Source organism: Denticeps clupeoides, chromosome 2 (genome assembly GCF_900700375.1).
Source record: "Denticeps clupeoides chromosome 2, fDenClu1.1, whole genome shotgun sequence".
In the NCBI taxonomy this organism is placed as follows: Eukaryota; Metazoa; Chordata; class Actinopteri; order Clupeiformes; family Denticipitidae; genus Denticeps; species Denticeps clupeoides.
In genome coordinates, this window is record NC_041708.1 from 21,956,101 (window position 1) to 21,982,966 (window position 26,866).

Consider the following 26,866-nt stretch of genomic DNA (forward strand, 5'->3'; position numbering starts at 1 on the left):
TTGTTACGTCGCTGGAAGTTCGGATTGGACAGTGCCTCTGGTCGGTCCACAGGTGTCTTAATGAGCTCGTTAGACGAAGACCGGTGGTTGGTCAGCATGATTGATGCTGAGTCTGTGTTGGTAGACCCATTATTAGACTTAATGAGAATAGTTAATAAAGTTGGTGCAAAGGGCTGGGGCTTTTTGCTAGGTTTTTGCTGAACGTCTGGAGTCCGGGGTCTGGGTGAGAAGTTCTGTCTCCAGAAGGTCGTTTCATCAGTGGAGAGCTCTGTGCATGTGCTCAGTTGGTGAGTTTGTTAGCCAGTCGTTTCTCACGTCTCATGTCCGGAAGGTCTTCCCACCTTTCATTGGAGATGTGTGCAGTCATGACGACGGTCATCGATTTGACGCACGATGGCACAATGCTGGAGGCCATGGAGTCAACGTGCAACGATTTGCACGCGGGCGGACCTCGCCATGCAGCGCTGCCTGAACTCTCTGGCATCTCCTCCATTACCTCTGGACAGGTACCTTCTAAAAACCTCCTAACCACCCTTCCCTAGAATTAAACTGTGTGCCTGGACCTTACTACACTGACTGAACGGTAGCTGGCCTGTCTAATAAAGCTGTATGTAAGCCAGATAGACTCCTGAGAAATTAACGAGTGGTCTAGTGGGTAAAACACTTTTCTATGAACCAGTTTCAAACCCTACCTACTACCATTGTGTCCCTGAGCGAGACACTTAATCCTGAGTGTCCCTGTATCTACTAGTTGTAAGACGTTCTGATTAAGGCTGTATATGTAAAATGTTGTGCGTGAAGCAGTTTAATGGTCTGCTTCTCAGAGCGAGTCGTCAGATTGTCCTGAACAGCAGCAGCTCAAAGTTTACCTGCGAGTGCGACCGTTCTCCAAGGAGGAACTAGGAACCAATGAAGATCAGGTAGGTGGCCGAGCTGGTGGTTTCAGGTACTGCCGGGCTGTACTGTCTCGCAACACCTCACCGTTTCAGGGCTGTGTTGCGTTGGAGAGCTCAGAAACCGTGGCTCTTCATGCACCCAAGGGCTCGGCCTCGATGAAGAACAGTGAGAAGGGTGTCGGCCAGCCCGTGCACAAGTTCAGCTTCACTCAGGTGCCCGCACAGACACACAAATGGGGCCAAAGATGCAGTTTTGCATGGAACTTTAAGCACAGTCTTGTGTTCTGGTGCAGATTTTTGGGCCCGACATTGGCCAGGCTGATGTCTTTGATGGTACAATCAAGACCCAGGTCCTGGAGTTCCTCCAAGGGAAAAATGCTCTGGTGTTCAGTTATGGTGTAACCAATGCTGGCAAGACCCACACCATACAGGGTAAGGGGCAGGAGTCTTCCAATATTGCAGCCTGTTAATGTTCACACATGAGATTTTTTTTCTTACCCGTGCCTGTCGGTCCCAGGTTCTTCAAAGGACCCTGGTATCCTACCCAGGGCTCTAGATGTTCTGTTCAGGCACATTAGTGGGCACCAGTATGCTCACATGGACCTGAAGCCTTACCTCAGCTGCGACGTCCAGAGGCTTGACGTGGAACAGTTGAAACAGGAGAAAACTAGCAAGGCGGCCCTGTTCTCCATGCTCAGAGAGGTGAATGACCTCAGGAGTTCCTTCTTAAATCGAATCCAAAGTCGGACCATTCAAAGAAGTCAACGCTGATGTGGATATTATTAGACTGATTGGCTTTGTACATTTTTTTAAGTAGAGTTTAAAAAGTACTTGTTTTTAGTTTTTGTTTGTACATTTTTAGGAGTCTGAGCCCCAGAGGAAGAGCAGGTCGAGAAGCAGCAGCTCTTCCTCTGTCTCCAGCTTATGCTTTTCTGGGGTCTCCTATGACCAGACAGGTTCATTTTATTTATTTCATTCATCTTTTAAATTCCAGAATATGGTTATTTAATTTTTTTTACGTTTCCATCTAGAGTTTTCCAGTGAAGACCTGCGTTTTCAGTACTCTGTGTGGGTGGCGTTTTATGAGATCTACAACGAATACGTCTACGACCTGCTGCAGCCCTCAGTCACCTCGAAGGCAAAGAAACGCCCGGCGCTGAGGGTCTGTGAAGATGGCAGCGGCAACTCCTACGTCAAAGGTACACGCTTCATTTGGATTTTTCTCCACCTTCCCCCCCTCTCCCCGGTTCGTGTTGATCCGTTCTGTGTGGATCAGATCTGCGGTGGGTGAATATCCAGAACTCTGAAGAGGCCTGCAAGGTCCTGCGTGCCGGCAACAAGAACCGCAGCTCGGCCTCCACCAAGATGAACCAGTTGTCCAGCCGAAGGTGAAGCTGGAACCACCGCTCTGCACGTTTTTGTCGCCCTTTTTGAGCCCAGTTTGTATTTGGTCTCCACAGCCACAGTATCTTCACGGTCAAGCTCCTCAAGATCGACGGCGCTGATGTTCAGGGGATGTCTGAGTGAGTGTTTCCAGTCACAGCACCTCAATGGTGAACGCGTTACCGCAACCTGCTCCATTCTTCTAGGCTCTCCCTCTGCGATCTGGCCGGTTCGGAACGATGCAACAAGACCAACACTTTCGGGGAGCGTCTGAAGGAGGCAGGCAACATCAACAACTCGCTGCTCATCCTGGGGAAGTGCATCGCAGCCCTCCGGAACCACAGCCATGGGTGCGGTTTCAAAACGCTTATTTTTGTTACCTCACCGCATTGGTTGATTCCGTTCATCTGCTTCTATCGCCCGTGTTTTTTTTTTTTTTTTTTTTTTTTTTTTCCCAGGGTGAAGAGCAGCTACGTCCCGTTTCGGGAGAGCAAGCTGACTCGCCTTTTCCAGTCTGTGTTCTGTGGGAAAGGACGTGCCTCCATGATAGTCAACATCAACCAGTGTGCCTCAACGTACGACGAGACTCTGCAGGTCATGAAGTTCTCGGCCATTGCCAAGCAGGTTTGGCTTCTTAGATTTATATACTACGTTCCTGTTTGCTAAATAAGTTTTTTTTGGAGAACTCATTAGGATACTGAAAAAGAAGAAATCCTACATCTCATTTGTACTATGTCCTTGATTTAATTTGGTCAACTTTCAACTAAATTTTTGAATGGTAGGTTGTCCAGGTCATCCAACCCCGTTCGCTGGAACCACTGACCCCCCGTCTCCTCGGGCGAAATGGAAAACCGTTGCTAAGGGACGGTGTGATCGATGCCCAGGCAGTGGATGACTACCTGTCAGAGGAGGAACTTCTGGACGAAGAAGACGAGGCCGACGTGTCCATATTACCTCAGGAGGTACTTGACCTGACTCACCTTTCTCCAATTGTCACTGGTTTCCTTGGACTAGAAAAACTTCCATTCTTCCTAAAGGATCTGTTATCGGTTGTTGAGAACCTGCGGGCAAAGCTGCTGGCCGAGCGTAGGAAGAACCTGGTACAGGAGATCCAGATTCGTAAGGAGATGGGTGATGCCATGCTGCAGCAGCTCATGGAGAGCGAGGAGCAGCACAGGTCAGCCAGGAATTATTAGGCTCCTTATTCCGAGGAGGCTACGTAGAAAGCTGACCTTCATCTGGAACGTTCAGTCGTCAGATCGAGGAGCTGAAGGACAGCTATGCCGAGAAGCTGGAGAACACGTTCGAGCTCTACAAAGAGGCGCTGAAGGACCACGCCTACCAGTGCGCCGTGGAGCGCCTGGAGGAAGACTACATCCCCATAGAGGAGCTGAACACTGCGCAGGACCGAGAGCAGGTGGAGTATGGCGCCCCCTGTGTTTTAGTACGGTTCTGAGTTCTGTTTTTTTTTTTTTTTTACGCTGCCGCTCTGGTTCTCTGGTCAGGAGCTGAAGAGCCAGCTGAAGGAGGTGGAGGAGAAGCTGCGGCGGTCCGAGGCGGGTCCTGCGCTGACCCAGGAGAGCTCCACTCAGACGGGAAACGACCAGGCAGCACCTCAGGACTCTGGTACCGTACACGATAGTCAGTAACTTGCTTGATCGTGGATTTGAGAGCGCTGCCTTCTGTGATTCTGGCCTTGGTCTGCTTTCGGTCAGATGCAGAGCGGTGTAAACTCCTCTACAAGGAGAAGTGTGCTGTGGAAAAGCTCTGCGGTGAGAAGCAGGAGGTAAATAGATTTATTTCAGGTTGTATGATCTGTGGAGATCTGCTGGGCCACGTCATGATGCCGTGTGTGTGTGTGTCGCAGCTCATCGTGTCCCTGGAGGGCCGGATCTCCGAGCTTAATGAGACTCTGCAGGAGGCGGGGGAGAGCTACATGGAGAAACTCACTCAGGTCCAGACCCTGCAGAACAAACTGGTGTACCAGGTGAACACTAAACTGCTGGCACGCTTAAATGTGATCTTGCTATGAAAAGTCCCAACGTTCTAGACAGTGTATGGACTGATTTCAATAAGGTTTTAAAAGTGAAAGTGAAGTCATTGTGAAACACTGCAGCACAGCACACGGTGACACAATAAAATGTGTCCTGTATTTAATAATCACCTTTGGTGAGCAGTGGGCAGCCATGACAGGTGCCCGGGGAGCAGTGTGTGGGGACAGTGCTTTGCTCGGTGGTACCTTGGCGGACTGGAATTCGAACCGGCAACCTTCTGATTATGGGGAACTTCCTTAACCGCTAGGCCACCACCAATTTAAACAGGATGCTGATATATGTGGAATAATAGTTTTGACACCCTTTGGTTATGTAGTCTTACAATGTCAACACTCAGGTGTCTCCAGATAGTGAGATTATATTTATTTGAAATTATATTTCTATTAAGCACTTAAACTGTTACGTCCTTTTGAAGTCATTGTTTTGTGGGTAATAATTGAAACATTTTCCCGTGACTGGTTGAGATGTTGGTGAGTAAGACACTCTCCTATGAACCAGAAGACCACAGACTCACAGGTTCAAACCCTACTTGGTACCATTGTGTCCATGAGCAAGACACTTAACCCTGAGTGTCTCCAGGGGGACTGTCCCTGTCAAAACTGGTTGTAATGCCACTCTGGATAAGGACGTCTGGTAAATGTAAATTTTACTTGTAAATGCTCTTCTGTACGTTTCGGCATAATCCTACAGATCGGTATGCCATTTTCTGGATTTTTGGATTTTATTTTTGATTTTAAGGAGCGAGAGACTGAGCATCTGCAGTGTGAGCTCACAGAGAAGGAGGCGGAGCTGTGCTCCCTGAGGGAGGAGCTGGTTCGACTCTCCCAGAGTTCTGCGGAACAGTCCAGGCCGCGGCGGGGGCTGCTGGCCAACATAAAGGAGTCTGTGACGTCGCCCCGGAAAAACGCACTGTGTCGCAGCCTGAGGAAGTCTGTCCGATCTACGCCTTCGCTGAAGAAAAAACCTAGCTGAGGCACATGTTCATACTTCAGTTTTTTTACTTTCAATATCTGTGTTTTTAAATGTTTTTTAGGGTTTGTCCAATAAATTGCTTTTATTATATTAATATTTTATATTAAAGTCTGTGGTTTAATTTTCAATTTTAATGTTCCCTGTTATGCGTGTGATCAACAAAAAGGGCTTATGGCTTTTGTTTGAAGTTGGTGTGAACTTTCAGAACAATAACAAACATAGTTTATTACAAAAATCTTCATTTAATTTCAGTTAGTGACGTCGCAACAGGCTTGGAAAATGAATATTTCCTGTTGCTGGACCAAGACGTTCCATCTCTGGTATCATTTCATGTAGAAACTGTGGGGACGCAACAGCAGTCTTCAGGAGTTGTGGGGGGTCTGTCCTGTATGGAGGTTCTAGTTCATGGCGAGTTCCTTGGTGGGTGGATGCAGCACCTGCCGTGCTGCACTGTGAACATTTTAAAGCATAAAGTGCTAATTTGTAAAACGTGGGCTGACTAATCCTGAAAAGTTTCATGTGTGCTTCATTTCTGGGTTTTATGAGAACATTTAAATGTCAAGCTCAAAGTCTGAAATTCTGAAAAATTAGGCAGGCAGCGGGTTCAAGTCCCTGCTGGTCTCATGGCTGTTGCTGGTACTGGCCCTCTGTGGCTGTGGTGAAGTCCTCTAGAACGCTCTGCAGGTAGTCGAAGGTGGGCCGCTGTTCTGCGGCAGCGAGCCAGCACGTCTTCATGGTGTCATAGAGCTCCGGGGGGCAGTTATCAGGGCAGGGCATCCGGTAACCCCGCTGAACCCGGGCCATCACCTCACTGTTGCTCATTCCTGGGTGACAGCATAAGGACAGACATTTCATTCGTTATAACCATATATTCTTTATAACCATATATCTCCAGAAATTTAGACCTTTGTTTGAATATTAAAAGTTTTTTTTTTTTTTTTACCAAGCAGCTCAAACGGTTTGATCTGGAATTTGTCCCCTTATAACATCATAAGGGGAAAGGTTACCTCCTGTTTCTCATGCTTTTTTTCACCCAGTGAATTTCCCACCCCTCCAATAAAACATTATCTCCACCGACCGTCATGGCTTGGAAACGAGCAGTTGCTCAGTGATTGGATGTAAAAATTAGTACGAATGTATTTTTTTAGTTCCATGATGTGAGATTCTGAACCAGTGCGTTCTTTTTATTTTCTTCTGGAAAAAAAAAATAAAAATACTCATGACTTCCTGCCTGTGCCAAACGTTGTTGTTGGTGACTTGGCGAATGCCTGCTCAACTTCTATAGGCTGCTCTCCTCCTCATCCCAACATTCTCCTCCTCATTCGCATTTAAATATACAGACACAGAAATGGCGCGTCCTGGGAAATCTCATTGTGGGACTGGATCAAAGTGGCTGTAATTCTGCACCAAGGCTGAATTTTGGAGAGAGACTCCAAATTTCAGACAGCTATACTGAGCCCACAAAATGACTTTGTTTTATTTTTTGTCTTTATGCATGCATGCACATTTACAGCATTTATCAGACGCCCTTATCCAGAGCGATGTTACAATCAGCAGTTACAGGGACAGTCCCCACCTGGAGACACTCAGGGTTAAGTGTCTTGCTCAGGGACACAATGTTAGTAAGTGGGTTTTGAACCTGGGTCTTAGGCAAGTGTGTTACCCACCAGGCTACTACCCCACATATTTAGCCACTATTGTGAAACCTCTATGTGTGACAAGTGGCTGAACTTGCAAAAGGAAAGTAATACATTTCCCACTCAAGTAGAATCCTTCTCTATAATATCAGATGTAACTACCCTTATCTATGAACACAGGTCACCCTGATACTTCTTCAGTCCCTAGTAATCTCAGGACTGGATTACTGTAACTCCCTTCTAGCAGGTCTACCTACCTCTACAACTAATACAGAATGCAACCTTCCCAAACTCCCCACACCAGCCCACTGCTACATTACCTCCCACTTCAGGTTCAAAGTACTGATGCCTATAAAGCCAAACATCCTACCTCACAGTCTTTATTATACCTTGCACTGCACCTCATATTCTCTGAGCCTCCAGTATTGCTCACCTGGTCCCTCCACCACTGAAAGTACGAAGTGACTGAAAGTCTTGAAGTGAAGTGATTGTCACTTGTGATACTCAGCAGCACTGCACATGGTGCACACAGTGAAATTTGTCCTCTGCACTTATCCCATCACTCTGAGTGAGCAGTGGGCAGCCATGACAGGCGCCCGGGGAGCAGTGTGTGGGGACGGTGCTTTGCTCAGTTGCACCTTGGCGGATTGGGATTCGAACCTGCAACCTTCTGATTACAGGGCCACTTCCTTAACCGCTAGGCCACTACTGCTACCGCTTGGCCCCTAGGTGGTTGAATGAACTTCAACCAGAACAGCTCAGTCACTGAGTATTTTCAAATTATGGCTTAACACCTTCCTCTTTAGAGAATATTCTGATTAACTTGTACCTTTAGGAGCAGTGGTAGCCTAGAGGTTAAAGAAACGGAAGCTTTGAATCCCGACCCTCCGAGGTGTCACTGAGCAGAGCACCGTCCCCACACTCTGCTCCCCGGGCACCTGTCATGGCTGCCCACTGCTCACCAAGAGTGATGGTTAAAAGAAGAGGACACATTTTATTGTGTCACCGTGTGCTGTGCTGCAGGGTTTCACAATGACTGTCACTTCACTTTCACTTTAACTTTTTTATAGTTTCATTTATGTAAGAAATACTACAACAGAGTGAATAAAATGAGTGTATTCATGGTTGAAGTCCTAGTGAAGCAGAACTGATAACTTGATGGTAACATGAAAGCACGCTGTAAATCTGCCAAATGCCTTAAATGGAAATGTAAAAAAATTAACATGCATTTCAATAATTTTGCCAGCAGATGGCACACTGGGACAACAGTCCCTGGCTCCCACCCCCCTGTCACCTCTCACCTGGGTATGGCATTCTCCCATACGTGACGATCTCATACAGCAGGATCCCGAAGGACCACATGTCTGATTTGATGGTGAAAGAGCCGTAGTTTATCGCTTCTGGGGCCGTCCACTTGATGGGGAACTTTGCTCCTTTACCATAAAAAAAACCAAGACAACAACAAATAATGTGGGGGATTTGCTAATATTTTGTCTACCAGTTATGCAAATGATGTGGAAATTATGCAAATAATCAAGAGTTTATACCCTCTTTGGCAGTGTACGTGTCGTCCTCAATGATGCGAGCCAGGCCAAAGTCGGCGATTTTACACAACAGACTCTCAGACACCAGGACGTTGGCGGCACGGAGGTCCCTGTGGATGAAGTTTTTCTTTTCGATGTACGCCATCCCCTCAGCAATCTGAGGACAGTCTCACACACACACACACACACACACACACACGCATGACAGACTTTGTCCCCCTGAGCACTAGAGCTTACAGTTCCTGACACACACTCAACACTGACTTCATTCTGAGCACCACACCTGTGCAGAGAAGTCCAGCAGTTTGGGCAGAAGTTGCTTCCGTCCCGCTGGGCTTTTCAGGAAGTCCAACAAGCTCCCTGCAGCAGAAACCACGGGCTGGATGAGATCACGACAACGAAGGGTGAACAGAAAGGCAGGTCTGCAGCCTGTGGCCTTTATGCAAATGTGCATCGCAGGGGATGTATTTCTGTAGTTCTGAATGCAGCTGTGTCCCCGTTTCCTGGACGTTGTGGTACACGGCGACTGCATTCATTCACAACTAGGGGCGTTGAATTGAATCTCATAATCAATACATCCATAATCAAGACATTCAGACCTAGTCAATTCTGCATTGATGTGGTGCAGAACATAATCGATTACATCATAATGATGTTGCTTGGTGGTTTTCTGGCGATGGTATGAAAATTAAAGTTAAAAATTAGTGCCAGTATTGACTGTAGCGGCCTGATCTGCTTTAGGTCTGTTTTCGGAGTCGTCCATACAGACGTTCCAAATGGTGTTTGCTCGTTGCTGTCTAATGCTCATCAGGATTTAGACAAAAATTGATAGCAAGAAAACGTTCATGCATTTAGTCCGTGCTCATCTGAAGCCACAAACACATAAAAATGTCTGGTTCTGATGTCCATGTAAATGAGGCCTTAACTCTCTTAATGTAAAAATTGGATTCTATTCAATTATGATTATTAATGCATCGATAAGCAATGCATTAACAACCGCAATTGAATAAATCGATTATCGGTGCATTAATAATCAATTAGAATCCAATCGTGAGACCAGTGAAGGTTCACACCTCTACTCATGACAACATATGACACTGAAAGTGGCGAAGCCCGTTTTCTGCCACCAAATGCGTGCCAGCGGGGCTGTTTGTGAGCGTACCGTTCGCCATGAACTCTGTAATGATGAATATGGGCGGGGTCTTGGTGACCACGGCATAGAGTCGGACCAGCCTCTCATGCTGCAGGCTCTTCATGAGCTCGGCCTCCTGCAGGAAGGCCTCTACGGACATGGTGCCCTCCTTCAGGGTCTTCACCGCCACCTTTGTGCTGTTGTTGTATATCGCTGAGATGGACAAAAATGTTTTACATTTTATCAATTTTTTCACTTTTAGAATGTCAGTTCTTGCACGCTGTATTTAGATACCGTCACTTTTGTCCATATTATTGCATAAAAGACATATGGGCATTAAAGCACATTTTGCTCTGTATCCAAGGTGATGATGGCCCTCTGTAATGATTCCAGTAAAAATGTTTCCAGTATAAATATAAATACTATTTAGAAATAGTATTTCACTGGGAAGTACTGAGTGAGGTACATTTTCACTTTTTGAATGAATTGTACTGAAAGAACTGAATCTGTTTGGTTTGAACTGGTTGTAGAACCTAATTAGAAGGTGTGTATCTAAACTAGTATTAGGTGATGATAGCGTAGATTTTTGTGAAGAATAATGAAGTACCCTGCTTCACTAAAGCCATCTTTCCGACGGGTTAAAAATATAGACAAAAACCACACACACACACACACACACACACACACACACATGCTCACACATACAAACCAAAATGACAAAAAAAATCTGTTTATCTGATTTCACTCTCTATTCAACACACACACAACTCACCCATCCACACTTCCCCGAACTGCCCGGCTCCCAGCTTCTTCACCATCCGCAGCGATTCCTTGGAGATTTCCCAGGCATCTTTATGCCACGGTGTCTGAGCTTTGCACTTCACGCACGCCTTGTCCAGCTTCCGACACAGACCGTTCGCCTGGCCTGTACCCACAAACACACACCCAATTCCACTTTCTGTGTATGTCACCTGGTGCTATATCTGCCGTAGTGAACAGTTACCTCAACATCCCTTCCATTTTTAAAATATATTATACCCTCCAGAAAGTTGAATAACCTTCTGTACGTCACACGTCATGTTTTACACGTAAACCTGAACACGTGGTGGTTGCTGAGTGTCCTGTCCTGGGATTCACCTTTATAGTACTGAATAAGGCTGGCCAGGTCTGGGAATTTGACCCTGGGGCTGATGTAGAATCCCCCATCGTCAAGGTTACGGATCTTGTAATGTTTAATTACAGCAGCGCCCTGTTCATCGGTGTCTCTCACTGACATTGAGTAACTTCCTGCAGAGTGACAGGCAAGTTGGACATTCAGGCATATTGACTGGGTTATGATGATCACAAATATATATAAAATGATTTCATCATACCCGAGGTCGTCTCACTCTGCCGTATGAGAAACGTTCCTGCTTTGTTACCAGGGGCCAGCAGCAGCCGCTCCGCATCTCTTCTTGAGGAGCTGCCAAAGAACCATCTGAAATATACGCAAGCTCATGATATCACGGAACCTTGAGAGGGCAATAAATGAACTAGAAGTAGAACTTTAAGCACAATATATTTTATATTCCACATATATTCCTGTAGATGAATATCGTTATATATCTATTCTTATAACTATTTCATCCCATCCTGCTTTTTAACCTTTTATAATTTAACATTTAAAAAAGAAACATCATACCACAATGGTACAGGCTTAATAAGTAATATTAATACATATAAATAAGTTTATTGATCATGTGTAAGTTTCCACATTCACAATCAGCTCTATCTAGTGGTGCTTGAAATACTCATGCAACATTTACTATTGGCTAATTATGGATAGTTGTAGAGATTCAGCATAGTATTTACAAGATGCATAATATGCTGGATTTTTTACACCCATACACCACTGTGTGCTGTAGCTGCATCGCTGTATTCATAATACTCACTCCTCCAATTCCAAACTATTGGCTGCAGCTACGTAGTTGGAGGGAATCAGACCTTCCTTCCCTGAGGCCAGCGACTTGGCCTTCCACCATTCACCATTCCTGAAATGTATATATATATATATATACAAAACTCTGCAAAAGTATGTAATATTGATTAACCTAAACAATTTATTGCAGAGCTTTCTTATTTTCATGGAATGACCACATAATGAAAGAGACTCCTAGTTCTCCTATTGTTCTCTGTTTTGTTCTCCATCTGTAGGGGACTGTCCTACCGATTGTAAGTCGCTCTGGACAAGGGCGTCTGATAAATGTAAGGGCGTCTTAAATGTAAGGGTTGTCTTATAAACATTTTTAGCTCTTTCACTTTTTAATCTGTGTATAATTTGAGTGTTTTGCACTTTTAGATGAGCAATGTTAGGAAGATTAAACCATTTGAAACTATATTTCATATATTTATGTACTTTAGCTACATCAATATAGAGTGCCATCAATGGATCCCTACCCTGGAGCGTTACGTAATGTTTGCAGTGTTTATGTTTTTTTACAGTGTTGGTACAGGCTCACTTACTTGACCAGTATGTTCAGTCTCTCCCCTTTCTTAAAGGACAGATCTGTGTTATTGCAGGGCTCGTAGGAGAAAAGTGCCACCACTATGCTGCTGTTATCTGTGGGGTGAAAAACGTGCAGACCTCGGACGGTAAGTGAAAAGCATCGTCCAGTCAACGCATTTCTAATGCATGTATGTCATTTCCATCATACACTCATAAATAAGAATAATACCATCTTCAGTCTGAATTATTTGTCCAGGGAGAAGATTGCTCTGTTTCTAGCGGTGAAAAAAAAGAGAACATAATTAAGGAAAAGTCTTCAGTTGAATCTTTTAAATTATTTCTATTTAGACTGCCATCACACACACACACACACACATACACACACACACACACACACACAAGGGTCTTACACGGTTTTTGCTGGTGGGGTCTGTGATGTATCGGACTCCACTTGCGTCCTGGCAACAGTTTTGATCCAAAAACTTGGGGTCTTTGAGTCCTGAATTAACACAACCCATACTGACAAGAAAAAAAAACATTACATTTACAAAAAAGTTTAATTTGTGGGGAAAATAATCACAGACCACTCAAATATTTAATGGAAAAAGCTCAGAAATGAAGAAAGCTACTGAGCTGTTTCAAAAATGTGGTTATATAGTAATATATTATACATTTATGTAATGCCTACATCTAGTGACAACACAATGAATAGAAATTTATAATAATCAAAAAAAAAACAACACTTTACCTTAAACTATAGACATGAGTGTTGTGTTTTTCCTGGAGCGACTGTTTCTTGTTCTGACGGGTTTTTCAGCAGAAACTTCCCGCTGCTGAGATCTGCGTGTTTATCACTTTATTTGCATGAAAACATAATAACGCTTCAGTGCATGTCCCCAGGGATGCATTGCGCACTTCTGCCTGCCTTTAAAGGGACTAGTATATCAGCTGATGCACCGAAAGTTTCCACCGTGGGGGGAAAATACACTAGACACCAGAAGTCTAACAAAAGTAATACTATTAATAATAATACCGCCTCTGACAAAAATATACAGGATCACAGGTTCTTTTGGAATGAATTTGTCTTTTCTGTTTTGTAATGTTCAGTGATGCTCTGAGGCCAGGAAAGGGACAGATAAACAGGCGAGAGGCATTTCCTGCAGAATGAGAGGCTCTAAGGCTCAGGACGGGTCAGCACCGATTGGCACAATGATTGTAGACAAACAAGCGTCCGTATTAAAGAGAAAGTACTTGTGTTCTTCCCCCAGAGAAACAGACCTGAAGAAAACTGCTGTATTCCGCCATCGTTTGGAAAGAAGGCTGTACTGCAGTCTGTTGATTGGCCAAGTAAACTAATGAACCAAATCATCTTCATTGTATGTATGCTCTTGCAGTTTTGTGTATGTGGTGTGGTGGCCTAGCGAGTAAAAAATTGAAGTTTATCGCCCTAAGGTGCCACTAAGGTCCCCTTGATCAGGTCCCCACACACTGCTCGCCGGGCAACTTTCATGGCTGCCCACTGCTCACTAAGGGTGATGAGTTAAAAGCAGAGGACACACTTTGTTGTGTCACCGTGAGCTGTGCTGCAGTGTTTCACAATGACAAAAACACTTTTAAATGACATCCATTTTGACTGCTGACAGGAAAAGTGAATAACGTTTTGGCTACAGGAGCACCTGGCACCCGTGGACTTGACCTTCAGATATCAAACCAGTCATCTGTGGCATGAGCAGGAAAAAACACATTTGATCACTGGTCCATACCTAGATGGGTGAGGGCTACAAAAGTGGGGCCTTCTCAATATTAACTTGATGGTGGTAGTGGTGATGGGTGAAGGGTAGTGTCTGATGTATAGATGTACAGTGTCATGAACACAAGACAAATCCTTATTATTATTATTATAGATAGCAGTATTTATTTATTTATGTATTGCTGTGGTGTAATAAAACCATTAAACACACCCCATCATTTAAATAAAAATGTATTTAATACATTTTAATTTATGACAATGTATTAAAGTACAAAAACAAACAAAAACAAATACACTACATCTAAATTTCCAGCTGCCTGTGATGATACATCATCATTTATAAACAAAAAATATAATTATTACTTATTGTCTTTTCTTCTAATTAATTAGCAGTCTCTGTAGCTTACAACTAACTATCCTCTCTCCAAGAATACTTACAGCTATCAGTTATGCATCACTAAGACGTTTATTATACAGTTTTATGAATTTCATGCATATAACAATGTTTAATTCATTGTAAAATTTGGCAGTCATATCATCCTTTACACATTGGTGCAATTATGTTACAAAATATTCCTTGAAAAAGAATTTTATTCCTATTTAGAGCATGGTCACTGAGAATTCCAGGCACGCAGAGCACATCACTTGTTATATTTGTTAGAACATACACAAAAATTGTAGTGCCACATTTCTATTCTGTAAGAAGAAGCATCCAGTGAAGTTCACCGATCATCAGCTGATTCACAGGCAAGGGTGATGTCCGCTGGACGTTCAGAATAAGTGCTAATGATGAAGGGCTATCGATAAGAAGAAGCAAGTTTAGAGTAAAGGACAATGCTGTCCACAAAACACATACAGAACCTCCAGAAGGTCAGGTTCCATAGGGGGACGCTGGCTCAGTGCCTTCTGGGCGGCTTGACCCTTTGGAGGCTGAGTGACAACAGGGCCATCAGGAAGTGGATGCACTTTATTATCCACAACCCTGAACTCGGGAATGAAGGCAGACAGGCTGCCGTTCTTCTCAGCCCACGTTTTTGCAGCCTCTGTAGCTGGGGATGTTTTTGATTCTCGTGTCCTTTTGGAAGTCTTGGCCTCGGCTCTGCTGTTCTCCTCCTCAGGGTCCGAATCTGCCCCATGTGGTAGGGTCAGGTAGGTGCACTGAGACAATGGAGTCTCCTCCCTCTCAGATACGTGGACAGACTCTGAATGAAATAGAGAATACGAGGCATCGTCCTTTCTGGATCGGAGCCTGTCGTCTCCATCACCTGAGGGCAGAGTTCCTGACTCCGACAGGAAACTCGGACTGTTCTGGTTTTCCCGCAGAAGCCAACGACCTTTATCAATAAGAATCGCGCCAGCACTGTCCACCTGGGCATTGAGGGTGATGCACTGCATTGGCTCAGTAGATGCTTCAAATGAACTTGTGGCATTGAAGTAGGACAGGTCAGCCTTGACCTGAGAGCGCGCCTCGTGGAAGGACGTGAGGCTACTAACGCTGTTGAGAGAGGAGCAGTCCCTGCGCTTCTGTCTAGGGCCAGATATGGCTCGGTTCTCCTCCGGGCCTTTGGCATTCAAGGTGCTCTTTCCATAAAGATGCTCAATAGTTCTCCTGACGTAGCCTTTGGCGATGGACAATCTCCCAGTGTCTTCCTCGCCGCTCAATAGCTCTGGGGAGGCCTGCACGCTGTAGTCTCCACCATCTGATGTTTCAGGACGAGATTCAGACACTTCGGAGGTGCAGGAACTTGGAATTCTTCTTTGGGCAGACTGGCTGTTTGTGTTACTTTTGGCCATGAACATCTCCCGGATTAACTTAACTCTACTATTTTGAACATCACCTTCGATGTCTTTAGATTGGCCTTTGGAATCGTAGCTGAACGCTAACGAGGACGATGTTGATGGAGTCCTTGGGTTTGGTGAGCTTTCAGTTGTGTGAACAATCTGTGCACTGCTGATGCCCTCTTGCCTGAGTTCTTTGGCATTTCTCGCTGCTTTTCCCTCAGGGGTTCCCACCTTTAACTCGTGGGAGTCAGGTGCACCACTCTGAACCGCGGTCTTCAAATGTTCTGCACTTCTGGCATTTGTATCTAGCTTTACCTTGCCATCCATACTGCTATCAGTCTGTGCGATGGAACCTGCTTGCTCCGCTACAGTGGGACTAGACAGGATTTTCCCACAGTCAAATCTGTTTTGTGGAGAACATGTGAGTTCCACATTGTAGCTCTCTTGATAAATGGTGTAGCATTCTGGGTTGTCCAGAATAAAGTGCTCCTCCATGGAGCAAGACTGCCTGTTGTCCTCCTCCTCATGGTTAGTACCATGGTGCCCATCTGATCTAGTGTTCTTTACAACATTTTGATCCATCTCACAGCTTGCTAGTTCCTCTGGTTGCTGTTCAGCACAGTCTTGGCTAGTGAAGATTTCTGCAACATCTTTTTCAGTAACGTTGCTGTCGACTCGTTCCTCTTCCTCACAGCTATCCTCTTCCTCGTCCACATCGCTATCCTCCTCTTCTGGACTGAACTTCTCCTCATCATCCTCAGAGCTTGATTTTCTATCCTCTTTACACTCTTCGGGCTCTGTCGCCTTGACCTCATATTTCAAGCGACTGACCGAGTCCTGATCCTGAGCAACTGTTTCCAGCTCCTCGACATCAGATGCCTCTTTCTCTTTTTCTTGCTTGTGCTTAATATTTCTTTCTGCCTCATCAACACTGCTTTGTCTGCCATCATTAATTCTGGACTCTTCATGATCTTCCCTCTGTTTGTCTACATAGATAAAAGGCAGCTTGGTGGAGTTTTCTAGCTCAGCTCCATGTAGCCTTGAAGGTTCTTCATCATGAAAACCTGACTCTGTCACCTGATCACTTGCAGAATTGTCATCATCTGACGTGACTTTGCATTGTGGAGCTACGATTTCATTAGTGATTGATTTTACATAGACATGGACCTCATCCTCAAGGACAGCATCTGTGAAGCTTACAGTGTCTTCTCTAGGCAGGGACCGTGGAATGTCACTCCCTTTGCACATTGGAATGGATTCACCTTCTTGTATCTGCTCACTGATCTCCAGACAGCTCTGTTCGACACTTTTGTCTTCCAAACAGTCCTGCCTGTCCACCACATCCTCCTGCCCATGGTGGGTCTCTGCCATACTTTCCTGATCACTACCCAGAGCTGCCAGTTCCTCTCTGACTCTTTCTGGTACTCCAAGCTCGCCCATCAGCTCCTGCATTACCTTCTCTTCCTCTGAACCCTCACTCGATGACTCGTCACCCTTGGAGCTGCTTGGGGAGACACTGCAACTCATGGCCTTGTCACTGAGGTCCTGGAATCCCCTCCAACTGTGCAGCAAATGTGCAGAAACTGACTTCTGCAGGCTGCTCAGACTGGCATTTAGCAGAGCTGCATCTTCTATTCTGGCCAGCTCTTTGAGGGAGTCCAGTAGCATCAAGGCTTCGGAATAGCTGGGGTTGGTGGAGCTCGGTTGTCTGCCTGTACTGAGGTTGGCGAGGCCATCCTTCAAAGTCATGACACAAAGGAAAGCAAGGAGTACTCGAGAGGATGAGCCAAATGTGGAGGCTACATGGGATGAAAAGTCCGGGACACTGTTAGACTTCTCCAGACAAGACGGCCGCTTGTGCTGAGACATCTGTTTCAAAGACTGGATGGAAAGACAAAGCTGATCCAGAACAGGCCTCATATCAGGCCGGGCAGCCATCCTGACAGAGAAGGTTCGCTTTGTTTGTACACCCATGTCAGGGGCTACTCTATATGTTGTTGGTATTGGTTCCACTTTCTTTTGGAGATTACTGGTTGTCGCTCTGCCCGTCTTAATGGAAGACACTCTGGTGTTTGGGGTTAGCATGTCAGACCTTTGAGAAGAGGTGAGCTTGGATGATTTTGGTTTCTCACAAGATTGATTTCGGGTGGTTTGTGTAGCTTTGGTTAGCGTTCCACTTGCATGAACCTCATCCATCTTTTTCAGGGAATTATTAGCCTTCTCCAATACGTTACTTCCGGACAATGATTTGTCCAGTAAAGAATCATTCATTGACTGGTTGTCCAAAGAATTATAGCTCGATAGTGGAGAACTTTTTGATGAGATGATGGTTGGTGTCTGTGACTTTTCTGATAGTGATACACTTTCTAATGATGCATAATATGATAACAGATCATTCTGTGTACTCTGGGGAGAGATGGTCTTCCCCAGTGGTGACTTGGTGCACTGTTGGACCATCTTTATTGCAAGGTTTTTGGACAAGGCAGAGGAATTTCTAGGTGCATTTTCATCAGAGGCATTGCTCCTTTTGCAATCATCTCTTAGTGCTGATGTTCTCTCAGGTGAATGTTTCTTAGGTACTGGATAACTTAGGAGGTTTCTGGCAGGATCACAATGTTCCGGGGTCACTGGAAGAGACTTGTTTTGTACTTGTTTAGTCTTCTTTTTTTTGGATGCAAGTCCAGAAGGGGGTGTGCTGCTTTCTTTGCTCATCTGCAGCCAGTGTTGCACATACTCATTGACCATTGAGGAGGAGGAGTGTAGAGCAGGCAAAGAGATGCTCTCAGTCAACTCTTTACTCTCTCGTAAGCTGTGTTCCTCCTCGTGCATTGATGTTTGCCGCACTAGTACTGCTTTCCCAGACATGTCTTCCACCTCCAGAACATTTCTCCTTGCAGCCTGGATGGTGTCCTGCTGTTCTACTGCTGATTGTTCATTGTTGATGTTCTCAACCATAAATGACATAACATAGTCATCTCCTCTGTACCCAGCCACTTTCATTTTGTTTCTTTTCTTGAGAAGCTGTTGAACAGCTTTTGCTTTTAAATGGTCTGCGAGCTTCACATAGCTGCACGAGTGATCCGCATTGTTCCTCTTTTTGCGAATGTCTTTCAGAATTTCCGCCAAGTGCTCTTTGTGTTTCTTTTCTGAAGTTATGGTCTGCAAAATGTGATTCCTTCGTACAATAAATTTGACGGGTCTCCTTTTCTTCATAATGCCAGACCGTTGAGTGTCCTCGCCTTTTACTGCTGGCGAGATGATGGACATAAGTTGATTCTCTGTTGGTTGTGAGTCTTTACAGCTGCTCTGCAAAGCTTGAAATGCCGATCTGCTACCCAGAAATGACCCAGAAGTAGTCGATGAACCTTGGTTGGATGCCCACATCATACTGGATGAGCAGAAAGGTTTGTCTAAAATTTCTGGTCCCACTACCTCTGAGGAAGCAGGCTTGACATGTGGAGGACTACAAGTCAACAGTCCTTGGACGTGCAGCTGTGCGTTGGCCAAGAAGTTATCCTGACAGGTCTGCTGTTCATAAATATGGAGCACAGTTTCCCTGATTTCCTCTCCACCGCCCTTCAGCTGGACAATTTCTGTGGATTTGCAGTGTGACTGCAGACTGCTGCTTGCGTTGAGGTTGCTGTGGCCTTCTGGAAGGCATGTACTTCGGGGTTTGGGCACGGGCCGACTGCTGCACTGCTGCATCATGCAGTACCCCTGCTTCAGCTCCCCGTTTTGCATCTCTTCTCGGTAAGAATAGGACCCCCTGACGTTCTCTTCAATGTCCATTTCAGACATCTGATGGATGCTTTCCATAGACGCCTGGCCCTGACTGACTTCGATCTTTGTTTCTTCTTTTTGCTGTTCTGGTTCCATGTCATCACTGCTTGAGTTCTCCAGGGGAGGCAGACCGTTATGTTCTCTGCTATTGCGTCCATTGCTGACTTCACTAGCAGAAGGTCCAGGGTCCGGAGGGGGGTTACAGGAGACAGGTAAGCATGTATCCATGCTGCTCTGAGAAAGCTGCGATGCTTTTATCTGATTGGTTATGCTGGACCGGCTCAGTGTGGTTGTCCATTGTACAGTCTCCTCTTCTTTGATCGTTAGCCGTACTTTCATCTCGACGGTCATGCTGCCATCCTGGTTGACCCGGAAGGACTTCTCGATGTCATCATCGGGGAAAATCTGAGCGTCGTCCATCATCATGCCCTCCCCGATGGTTAGAGTGTCCGTCTCAGCGACTGATTCTAGCTGCTGGCCGGATCCCAGTTCCACTGAGCCTCTTACGCTGTTCTGTAACTGGTTGATGAGAAAGCGCTCGGAAGACGGGGAGAAAAGGTGAGACTTTGAGCTGCTGGAGGGTGATTTCTTTTTCTCTTCAGAAGCAATAAGGAATGTAGGCAACAACATGGACGTGTAGGAAAGAAAAATGTCCAATCAGATGATGCAGGAACGCCAAGCGATGTCATCCCGTTAGCATAAAAAAGCAAAAAGAAAACACAAATTAGCAAAGCTAATGTCAAAAAATGTCAAAGGAGCAAATAAAATGTCAAAGGAGCATCTGCACGAGCCGTCCTGGTGGCCAGCTCTACTTGTGAGATGTAAGTAGGCCACAGAAGGTTTTACTGCTATTACAGCCTCAGCACTTTCCCAGGCCTTATCCTGCCAGCAACACTCTGCAGCTAATCAATCAGCGGCAGCTAATAAATTAGCTGAACTTACGTCGGCCAGGCTGCAGACGCTGGCCGCCCACTCTTTTAGCTGGGAGCCATGTTGGAGCAGGGGGTCGCTGGGTGTTGTAGTCTCCGGATTTGAATGGCTCGCGACCTGCTGCCACTAACACCCCTGAGCACAGGATTAGCGCAGGGAGGCCATCCACCTTCAGCATTGATTAAAAATGAATTACAAGCATATTCTTGATCCAACAAATAACATAATGGTCATATCACATTATGTTCCTATTTTGATATAGAGCAGACCTGTCTTGGTTTATTGCATGGCTAAACTCTTACATAGGACATTTTTCTAGTAATTATTGACACATTGACTGTTAAAAACTAAATGAGAGAATGTATGAAATATGTTTATAGCACATGAAAAAGTTTATTTAATGTCTGCATAGCTTGTGCTATCGGTCTATGAAACAGCCAGTCAGGTAATATCCCAGGGTGCACTACGACATAAGAGGATGAAGCGCCTAAGGAGCTTAGTAGCCTCTCCCTTTCTGGATGTTATTTGTGAGTCCCACAACCATGCGGCAGTCTGTGATGTCACCGGATAATGCTCTCCAAACACGGCAACCACAGTAACCCAGAGTACTATTACCACAGTAACCCAACTGCATGAGGTAAAGAAGCGGGGCCGAAGTGATAGTAACCACTGACCCATGCCATTTTGTGTGTTTAAAGAGTAAAGGCAAGTTTTCATGACAGAATTTGGAGAGAAAACAATGGAACAATGGAACATTCTAGCGAGTTCCAGCAAAGGCCTGGCCAGGGAAACTGAGATGTTTCCTTGAAAAGCATTCTGAACCCTGAACATGGTTCATGGTAGGATCTGTGAGGATATGGTGATGTGGAATCCTTTTTTTATGTATATATGGAGATTACTAGTATGGTAAGGGTCAGCTGATTGATGAAACCATGCTCTTACCCTCCGCCCATCAGGCGTGTGCAGCTTCATCACAGGGAACTGCATCACATGCGACATGTAACCCAGCAGCGTCTCAAAGGACTGGGCGTTCCTCTTGTGCAGCAGCAGCGTGTGCCTCTCCTCAGGTTCTCCGTTTCGGAACACCACCAGTCGCTTGGGCGTGTGCAGCAGAACGCGGGACTCCTGCCTCCGCCCCGCGCGCCTCTGCACTCCCTGGTTGTCCCTGTGCTGCAGTGCCCTGCGCCGGGCCTCGCTCACAGGCCTGGGATGGTACCAGGGCGGCGGCTTCCGGCGCGCCCGGTCCAGGTCCACAGGCTTGACCGGCCGGCGGTCTGAGCAAAGGTAGGCGTGTCCATGGCGCAGCTGCTCGAGCGAGCGTACGGTGGTGTGACCACGTGGGGTGGTGATCGTCCTCACACCGAAGGGCAGCGGCACTCGCTTGGACAAGTTGTCAAGCAGCGACTCGAAGGTCTTAAATGTGCGGTTGTTGATGACCACGGGGAGGCCGCTGAACTGGGCATCTCCACTCTTGTAGAAGCAGACGTGCTTGGAGGCGATGGGCTCCGTGTAAGGCAGGCGTGACGTCATCAGTGTTCGCCCACTGCTGGAGGACTGGGCCGGCAGAGGAGCCTTTCGGGAGAAGGGTGGCGCATCACTCATTGTGCTTGGAAACAAGAAAAATGGAGAGCAGTCACCTATTGTTGTTTCTGACTTCTATTTTCTACAAAGTCCTCTGACTTTGCCTCACTTTTAAACGTATTCATAGTTTTAGAAAACTGATGAAGAGCAGACCTCAGTTAATAGCATTTAATAGTGAAAAGTACAGGCATGTCAAACCTCGAGCCAAAAAAAATCTCATTTGAAAAGAAACTCACTTGTTGCTTGAAGGAAAAAATATCAGAAGGGAAAAAAGTGTAATATTATGAAAATGTTTTTATTTCAGATAAGGGGACATTTTATCAGTCAATCAGTTGTTTATATGGTGATCTTGGGTGCAAATTGCAATTCGTAAGAATGGATTAAATTCTATTTTATTTTTTCCACACTTTGTTACAGCCTTATTCCAACATTAATTTAATTAATTCCTCAGAACACCTCATAATGTCAATGTGAAAAAGGATTAGTTGAGGTTTCGGCAAATTTATAAAAAAAAAAAAAATCACATGTACAAGTATTGACAGCCTTTGCCACAAAGCTCAAAATTGAACTCAGGTGTCTTTTGTTTCCCTCCATCATCAATAAGTGGAAGAAGTTGAAAACCACCAGGACGTTTCCTCGAGCTTGCCGGCCACCTAAACTGAGTGATCAGGGAGGAAGGGCCTTAGTCTGGGAGGTGATCCAGAACCAGACGGAAGCCACTCCTAATTAAAAGGCATATGACAGCCTGCCTGGAGTTTGCCAATAGGCCAATACCATCCCTACAGTGAAGCTTGGCAGCATCATGCTGTGGGGATGCTTTGCATCGGCAGGAACTGAGAGGCTAGCCAGGATAGAGAGAATATCGACTGCAGCACACTGACAGAGACATCCTGAATGAAAACATGCTCCAGAGCCCGACGGTTCATCTTTATTTAGATTATTTAAATTGAAAAATTGTATTAATAATAAAAATATTAATATTTAGAGTAACTTCTTATTGTCTGACTTATGTATAGAAACTACAACATTGTGAATAACATGTAACATGGTAACATGGAAGCCCATTGTAAGTCGCTCTGGATAAGGGCGTCTGCCAAATGCCGTAAATGTAAATCTTTCAGCATGACAACGAGCCTAAGCACACAGCCAAGATATCAAAGGAGTGGCTTCAGGACAACTCTGTGAATGTCCTTGAGTGGCCCAGCCAGAGCCCAGACTTGAATTTACATTTACAGCATTAATCAGACGCCCTTATCCAGAGCGACTTACAATCAATAGTTACAGTCCGCCTGGAGCAACTTCAGGTTAAGTGTCTTGCTCAGGGACACAATGGTAGTAAGTGGGATTTGAACCTGGGTCTTCTGGTTCAAAAGCGAGTGTGTTATGCCTAGGCTACTACCACTTGAATCTGAGTCAACATCTCTTACAATGGCTGTGCTTTGACGCTTCCCATCCAACCTGATGGAGCTTGAGAGGAGCTGCAAAGAGGAATGGGCCAAACTGGACAAGTATAGGTGTACCAAGCTTGTGGCGCCATATTCAAAAAGACTTGAGGCAGTAATTACTGTAATCAACAAAGTATTGAGCAAAGGCTGTAAATATTTATATACATGTGATTTCTCATTTTTTAAAAATAACTTTGCCAAAACCTCAAGTAAACGTTTTTCCTCCGTCATTATGGGGTGTTGTGTGTAGAATTCTGAGGAATAAAATTATTTAATCCATTTCGGAATGTGGAAAAAACAAAATGTGGAGAAAATTATGCTGTGAATACTTTCTGGAGGCACTGTAAATGAAATGTGATTTGATTGTGATGCTATGCATGTCACTTTGTAAGTTCCACCTATGAGTAATCAGACAGATTGAGTCATGGATAAATGCCAAATGAATAAATGTTAATGTTAAGCTAAAGTTGAATGTGGTGTGTTTCAGCATTTGGACATCCCCGTTGTGTAGCCTACTGACTACAGTTCTAGCAGCATGTCAAATAGAATACGTCCGGAACTTGTGAGCATGGAATTTGGTCTAAAGCTTTGTTCTTTTCCACGTCCCACCCAACATCACATGTGTTCTGTCAGGAGCATGATCCTTCCTGCCATATGTCAAGGCAATAGTCTGTGGTGAGGCATAAATGAACAAGCTGTATCTACTGTATAAGAGGGTATTCTTGTGTCAACAAAGTGTTTCCTTCAGTTTCTTTCAGGAAAAAAAACTTTACATAATATGGATGGTCAAGGACTTGAATGCTCAGGCCTGCCTGTGGCTGTTCAGTGGGTTAAGAATGGCAGACTGTGGGCATATGTTGTTTATCCAGCAACATACTGGTACGTGGAACCTATCTGGCAACGTTCCGAACACAATCAACACAGAAACCTGCAGTCACGGATATCTCTGCAAGGCTGTTCATCCCACAATCACAGCTCATTTGCTAAATCATGAACTAGTACTCGTTAGATTCTCTCCGTGAAAACATTATAGAAGTGGGGTCTGCGTTACATTGTGTTCAGAAAAGAAGCCACTACAAAGGAACCGTTCCCTAAAATACATCAAAGTTATACAATGGCTATTGTTAGAACCATTCTACTGACACACAGGATTTAGAAATTTGGTTTGTTGTATCTCCATGAGCTCCAGGCTGAACGGACACAATTTAAAATTGAAACAGTGAGAAATAAATTGACTTCCTACCTTGAGACTGAGATGTCAGTGTCCTCTTGAACAGAAATACTGTCCCTTCTGAGTGCTTCTATCACTCGTGCCTATAAATTCTCCTCACTTTAGCAAGAGAAATAGCTCCCGTGCGTCACAACATGACCAAACCTCACTTATTCGGAACCATTCGTCATGTAGAACTAGAGGTTTGAAAAATCCATCTGGAGCGCTGCTCTCATGCCAGACAAAAGATTATTTCAAGATGGCCTTCAGCCTTAATTTGCTTAATCTTTGCTCAAGGCTAATCTCACTGCAGCGACACTCTGCTACCTGCAAAAATACTCATGGCAACAGTTGGTGTGGCTTGCGTGACTTTTATTGCACTGACACGCACATTTGAGGTTCAGGTAGCATTAAAGGCGCATTCTAATAGAACCATTAGGACAGGGAAATGCACTGAAAATAATGTGTTTGGTGAGGACATAAGGATAAATTTATGCCGTTTCGGGTTCCTACTGAAACCCCAGATGGCCCGAGCTGCCGTGCATTTCTCTCCTGTGCAGCTGTAATCTTATCGAGACTCTTTTGGTAATAAGGATTAAGCCCGAGAGGACCTCCACAAGGCTGGAGTGAGCATAATTCACACCCTGGTCATCATCACCAACTTGCAGTTGTCTGTACACACAGTGGATGCTGCTTTTGAACTAGAACTAACCGCGGCTCTGATGGCAGCATTAAGGGTTGGGCTTGTTCGCGTAATAAACAGATAAAACAAGAAAGAAGCATGATTTTAATGTGTGGGTTGAAGTCGTCCAGAATGAAGACGCAGCTTGCCTGAGAGAGCTTCTCCGCTTTTGAACTCTGTTTATAAAGAAACAGTTCAAGTTGTAGTTCTATAAAGCATCCTTATAACCAGAGGGAGAACCTTAGTGCAGCTAAATGTGTCATATGGGCTATGTTAGTGTGTGTGTGTGTGTGTGTGTGTGTTTCTGACCAAATGACTGTCTGTACTTAGGGAAAGAATGACGTACCAACTGGAGCCGAGGAATTCTGGAATTCTGGTGTGGCCTCCTGTGATGAGTCCATCTCACTCCCAGAACAACAGGGGAAACTCGTGGAATGTCAAAAGAGCTGGGAGTGTGACACCTCACCATCCAACCTGGTAATCTGGTGGTGTTATGTATGTATATATATATGTGTGTGTGTGTGTGTGTGTGTGTGTGTGTGTGTGTGTATATATATATATATATATATACACACACATTAACTTCTCTCCACAGTGAATCACTCAACGCGCTCAAGAACAGAGAGAAGTGGCACTAGACAACACAGATTCACATTCCTGGTCAAACATATATATATATAAAGAGAGAGAGAGAGATTGAGAGACAGAGAGAGAGAGCGGGAATATGGTTAATTATTAATATACTAATACACACTGAAATCATGGGTAGTGTGAAGGCAGAAAGATCAGATCCAAATTGAACAATACACACACTGGTGTACATGTGTGGTCAGGATTCCTTGCTCATCTATTTTTAACTCGAGGCGCCAGGGCGGAGCACGACATTGCTCTTACGGGGAAAAAATGTAGAATATGTTGGGGATATGGGATAAGAGTGGGACACACAGAGATACTGGGAGTTCAATACACACTCACTTTCTTATCACCCACCATTTCATCATTGTTTCACAGCAGTTCCCGGTTTTCCAGGCATTCCTAGGCGTGTGCCACATTGACACCTAATAATTCCTGTTGTCAAACCCCAACGCCCTGGAGCTCCATGCCAACCCCCTTATCACACCACTGGCAGACAAACATTAACTTCTCTCCACAGTGAATCACTCAACGCGCCCAAGAACAGAGAGAAGTGGCACTAGACGACACAGATTCACATTCCTGGTCAAACACAGGTTCCACTAACATTTATGTTTAATTAACGGCATTTATCAGACGACTTTATCCATAGTGACGTTACAATCAGTACAATCAGTGACAGGGACAGTCCCCCCCCTGGAGACACTCAGTGTCTTGCTCAGGGACACAATGGGAGTAAGTGTGGTTTGGGGTGGTCTTCTGGTGAAAGAAAGTGAAGTGATTGTCATTGTGAAACACTGCAGCACAGCACACGGTGCAGCACAACGAAATATGTCCTTTTAACATCACCCTTAGTGAGCAGTGGGCAGCCATGACAGGCGCCCGGTGTGGGAGGATTCGAACCAGCAACCTTCTGATTGCGGGCCTGTTTCCTTACCACTTGGCCACCACTGGTTCGTAGGTGTCTAAC

The 26,866-nt window shown here is 45.1% G+C and overlaps 2 protein-coding genes across 4 annotated transcripts; one reads left to right on the top strand and one right to left on the bottom strand.

Moving 5' to 3' along the window:
* Positions 1 to 365: 365 nt before the first annotated feature.
* On the top strand, positions 366 to 5,453 carry LOC114767371 (kinesin-like protein KIF20A). Its single transcript, XM_028959100.1, has 18 exons — positions 366 to 506; positions 825 to 920; positions 990 to 1,109; positions 1,190 to 1,328; positions 1,414 to 1,598; positions 1,759 to 1,852; positions 1,928 to 2,095; positions 2,173 to 2,284; positions 2,357 to 2,419; positions 2,486 to 2,629; positions 2,738 to 2,903; positions 3,062 to 3,241; positions 3,317 to 3,456; positions 3,531 to 3,696; positions 3,785 to 3,905; positions 3,995 to 4,065; positions 4,147 to 4,266; positions 5,072 to 5,453. The coding sequence occupies exons 1-18, from the start codon at positions 366 to 368 to the stop codon at positions 5,303 to 5,305; spliced, it is 2,460 nt and encodes an 819-aa protein (XP_028814933.1). The 3' UTR covers positions 5,306 to 5,453.
* Positions 5,454 to 5,523: 70 nt separating this feature from the next.
* On the bottom strand, positions 5,524 to 24,812 carry LOC114767362 (tyrosine-protein kinase Lyn-like). 3 transcript variants are annotated; one of them, XM_028959085.1, is made up of 14 exons: positions 24,615 to 24,812; positions 21,288 to 21,951; positions 20,358 to 20,514; positions 18,167 to 20,011; positions 12,121 to 12,205; positions 11,550 to 11,648; positions 10,992 to 11,095; positions 10,756 to 10,905; positions 10,391 to 10,543; positions 9,649 to 9,831; positions 8,770 to 8,846; positions 8,490 to 8,643; positions 8,244 to 8,375; positions 5,540 to 6,129 (listed from the first exon to the last, which is right to left on the bottom strand). In XM_028959085.1, exons 2-14 carry the CDS (start codon positions 21,945 to 21,947, stop codon positions 5,927 to 5,929), a joined length of 4,002 nt encoding a protein of 1,333 aa, XP_028814918.1. In that variant the 5' UTR covers positions 21,948 to 21,951; positions 24,615 to 24,812; the 3' UTR covers positions 5,540 to 5,926. The 3 variants fall into 3 exon arrangements, with proteins under 3 accessions (XP_028814907.1, XP_028814918.1, XP_028814897.1); XM_028959074.1 differs by lacking the exons at positions 18,167 to 20,011; positions 20,358 to 20,514; positions 21,288 to 21,951; positions 24,615 to 24,812 and adding exons at positions 12,333 to 12,378; positions 12,514 to 12,622; positions 12,852 to 12,949 and having other exon boundaries at positions 5,524 to 6,129; positions 12,121 to 12,217; XM_028959064.1 differs by lacking the exons at positions 5,540 to 6,129; positions 8,244 to 8,375; positions 8,490 to 8,643; ... (5 more) ...; positions 11,550 to 11,648; positions 12,121 to 12,205 and having other exon boundaries at positions 13,695 to 20,011.
* Between the last annotated feature and the right edge of the window lie 2,054 nt (positions 24,813 to 26,866).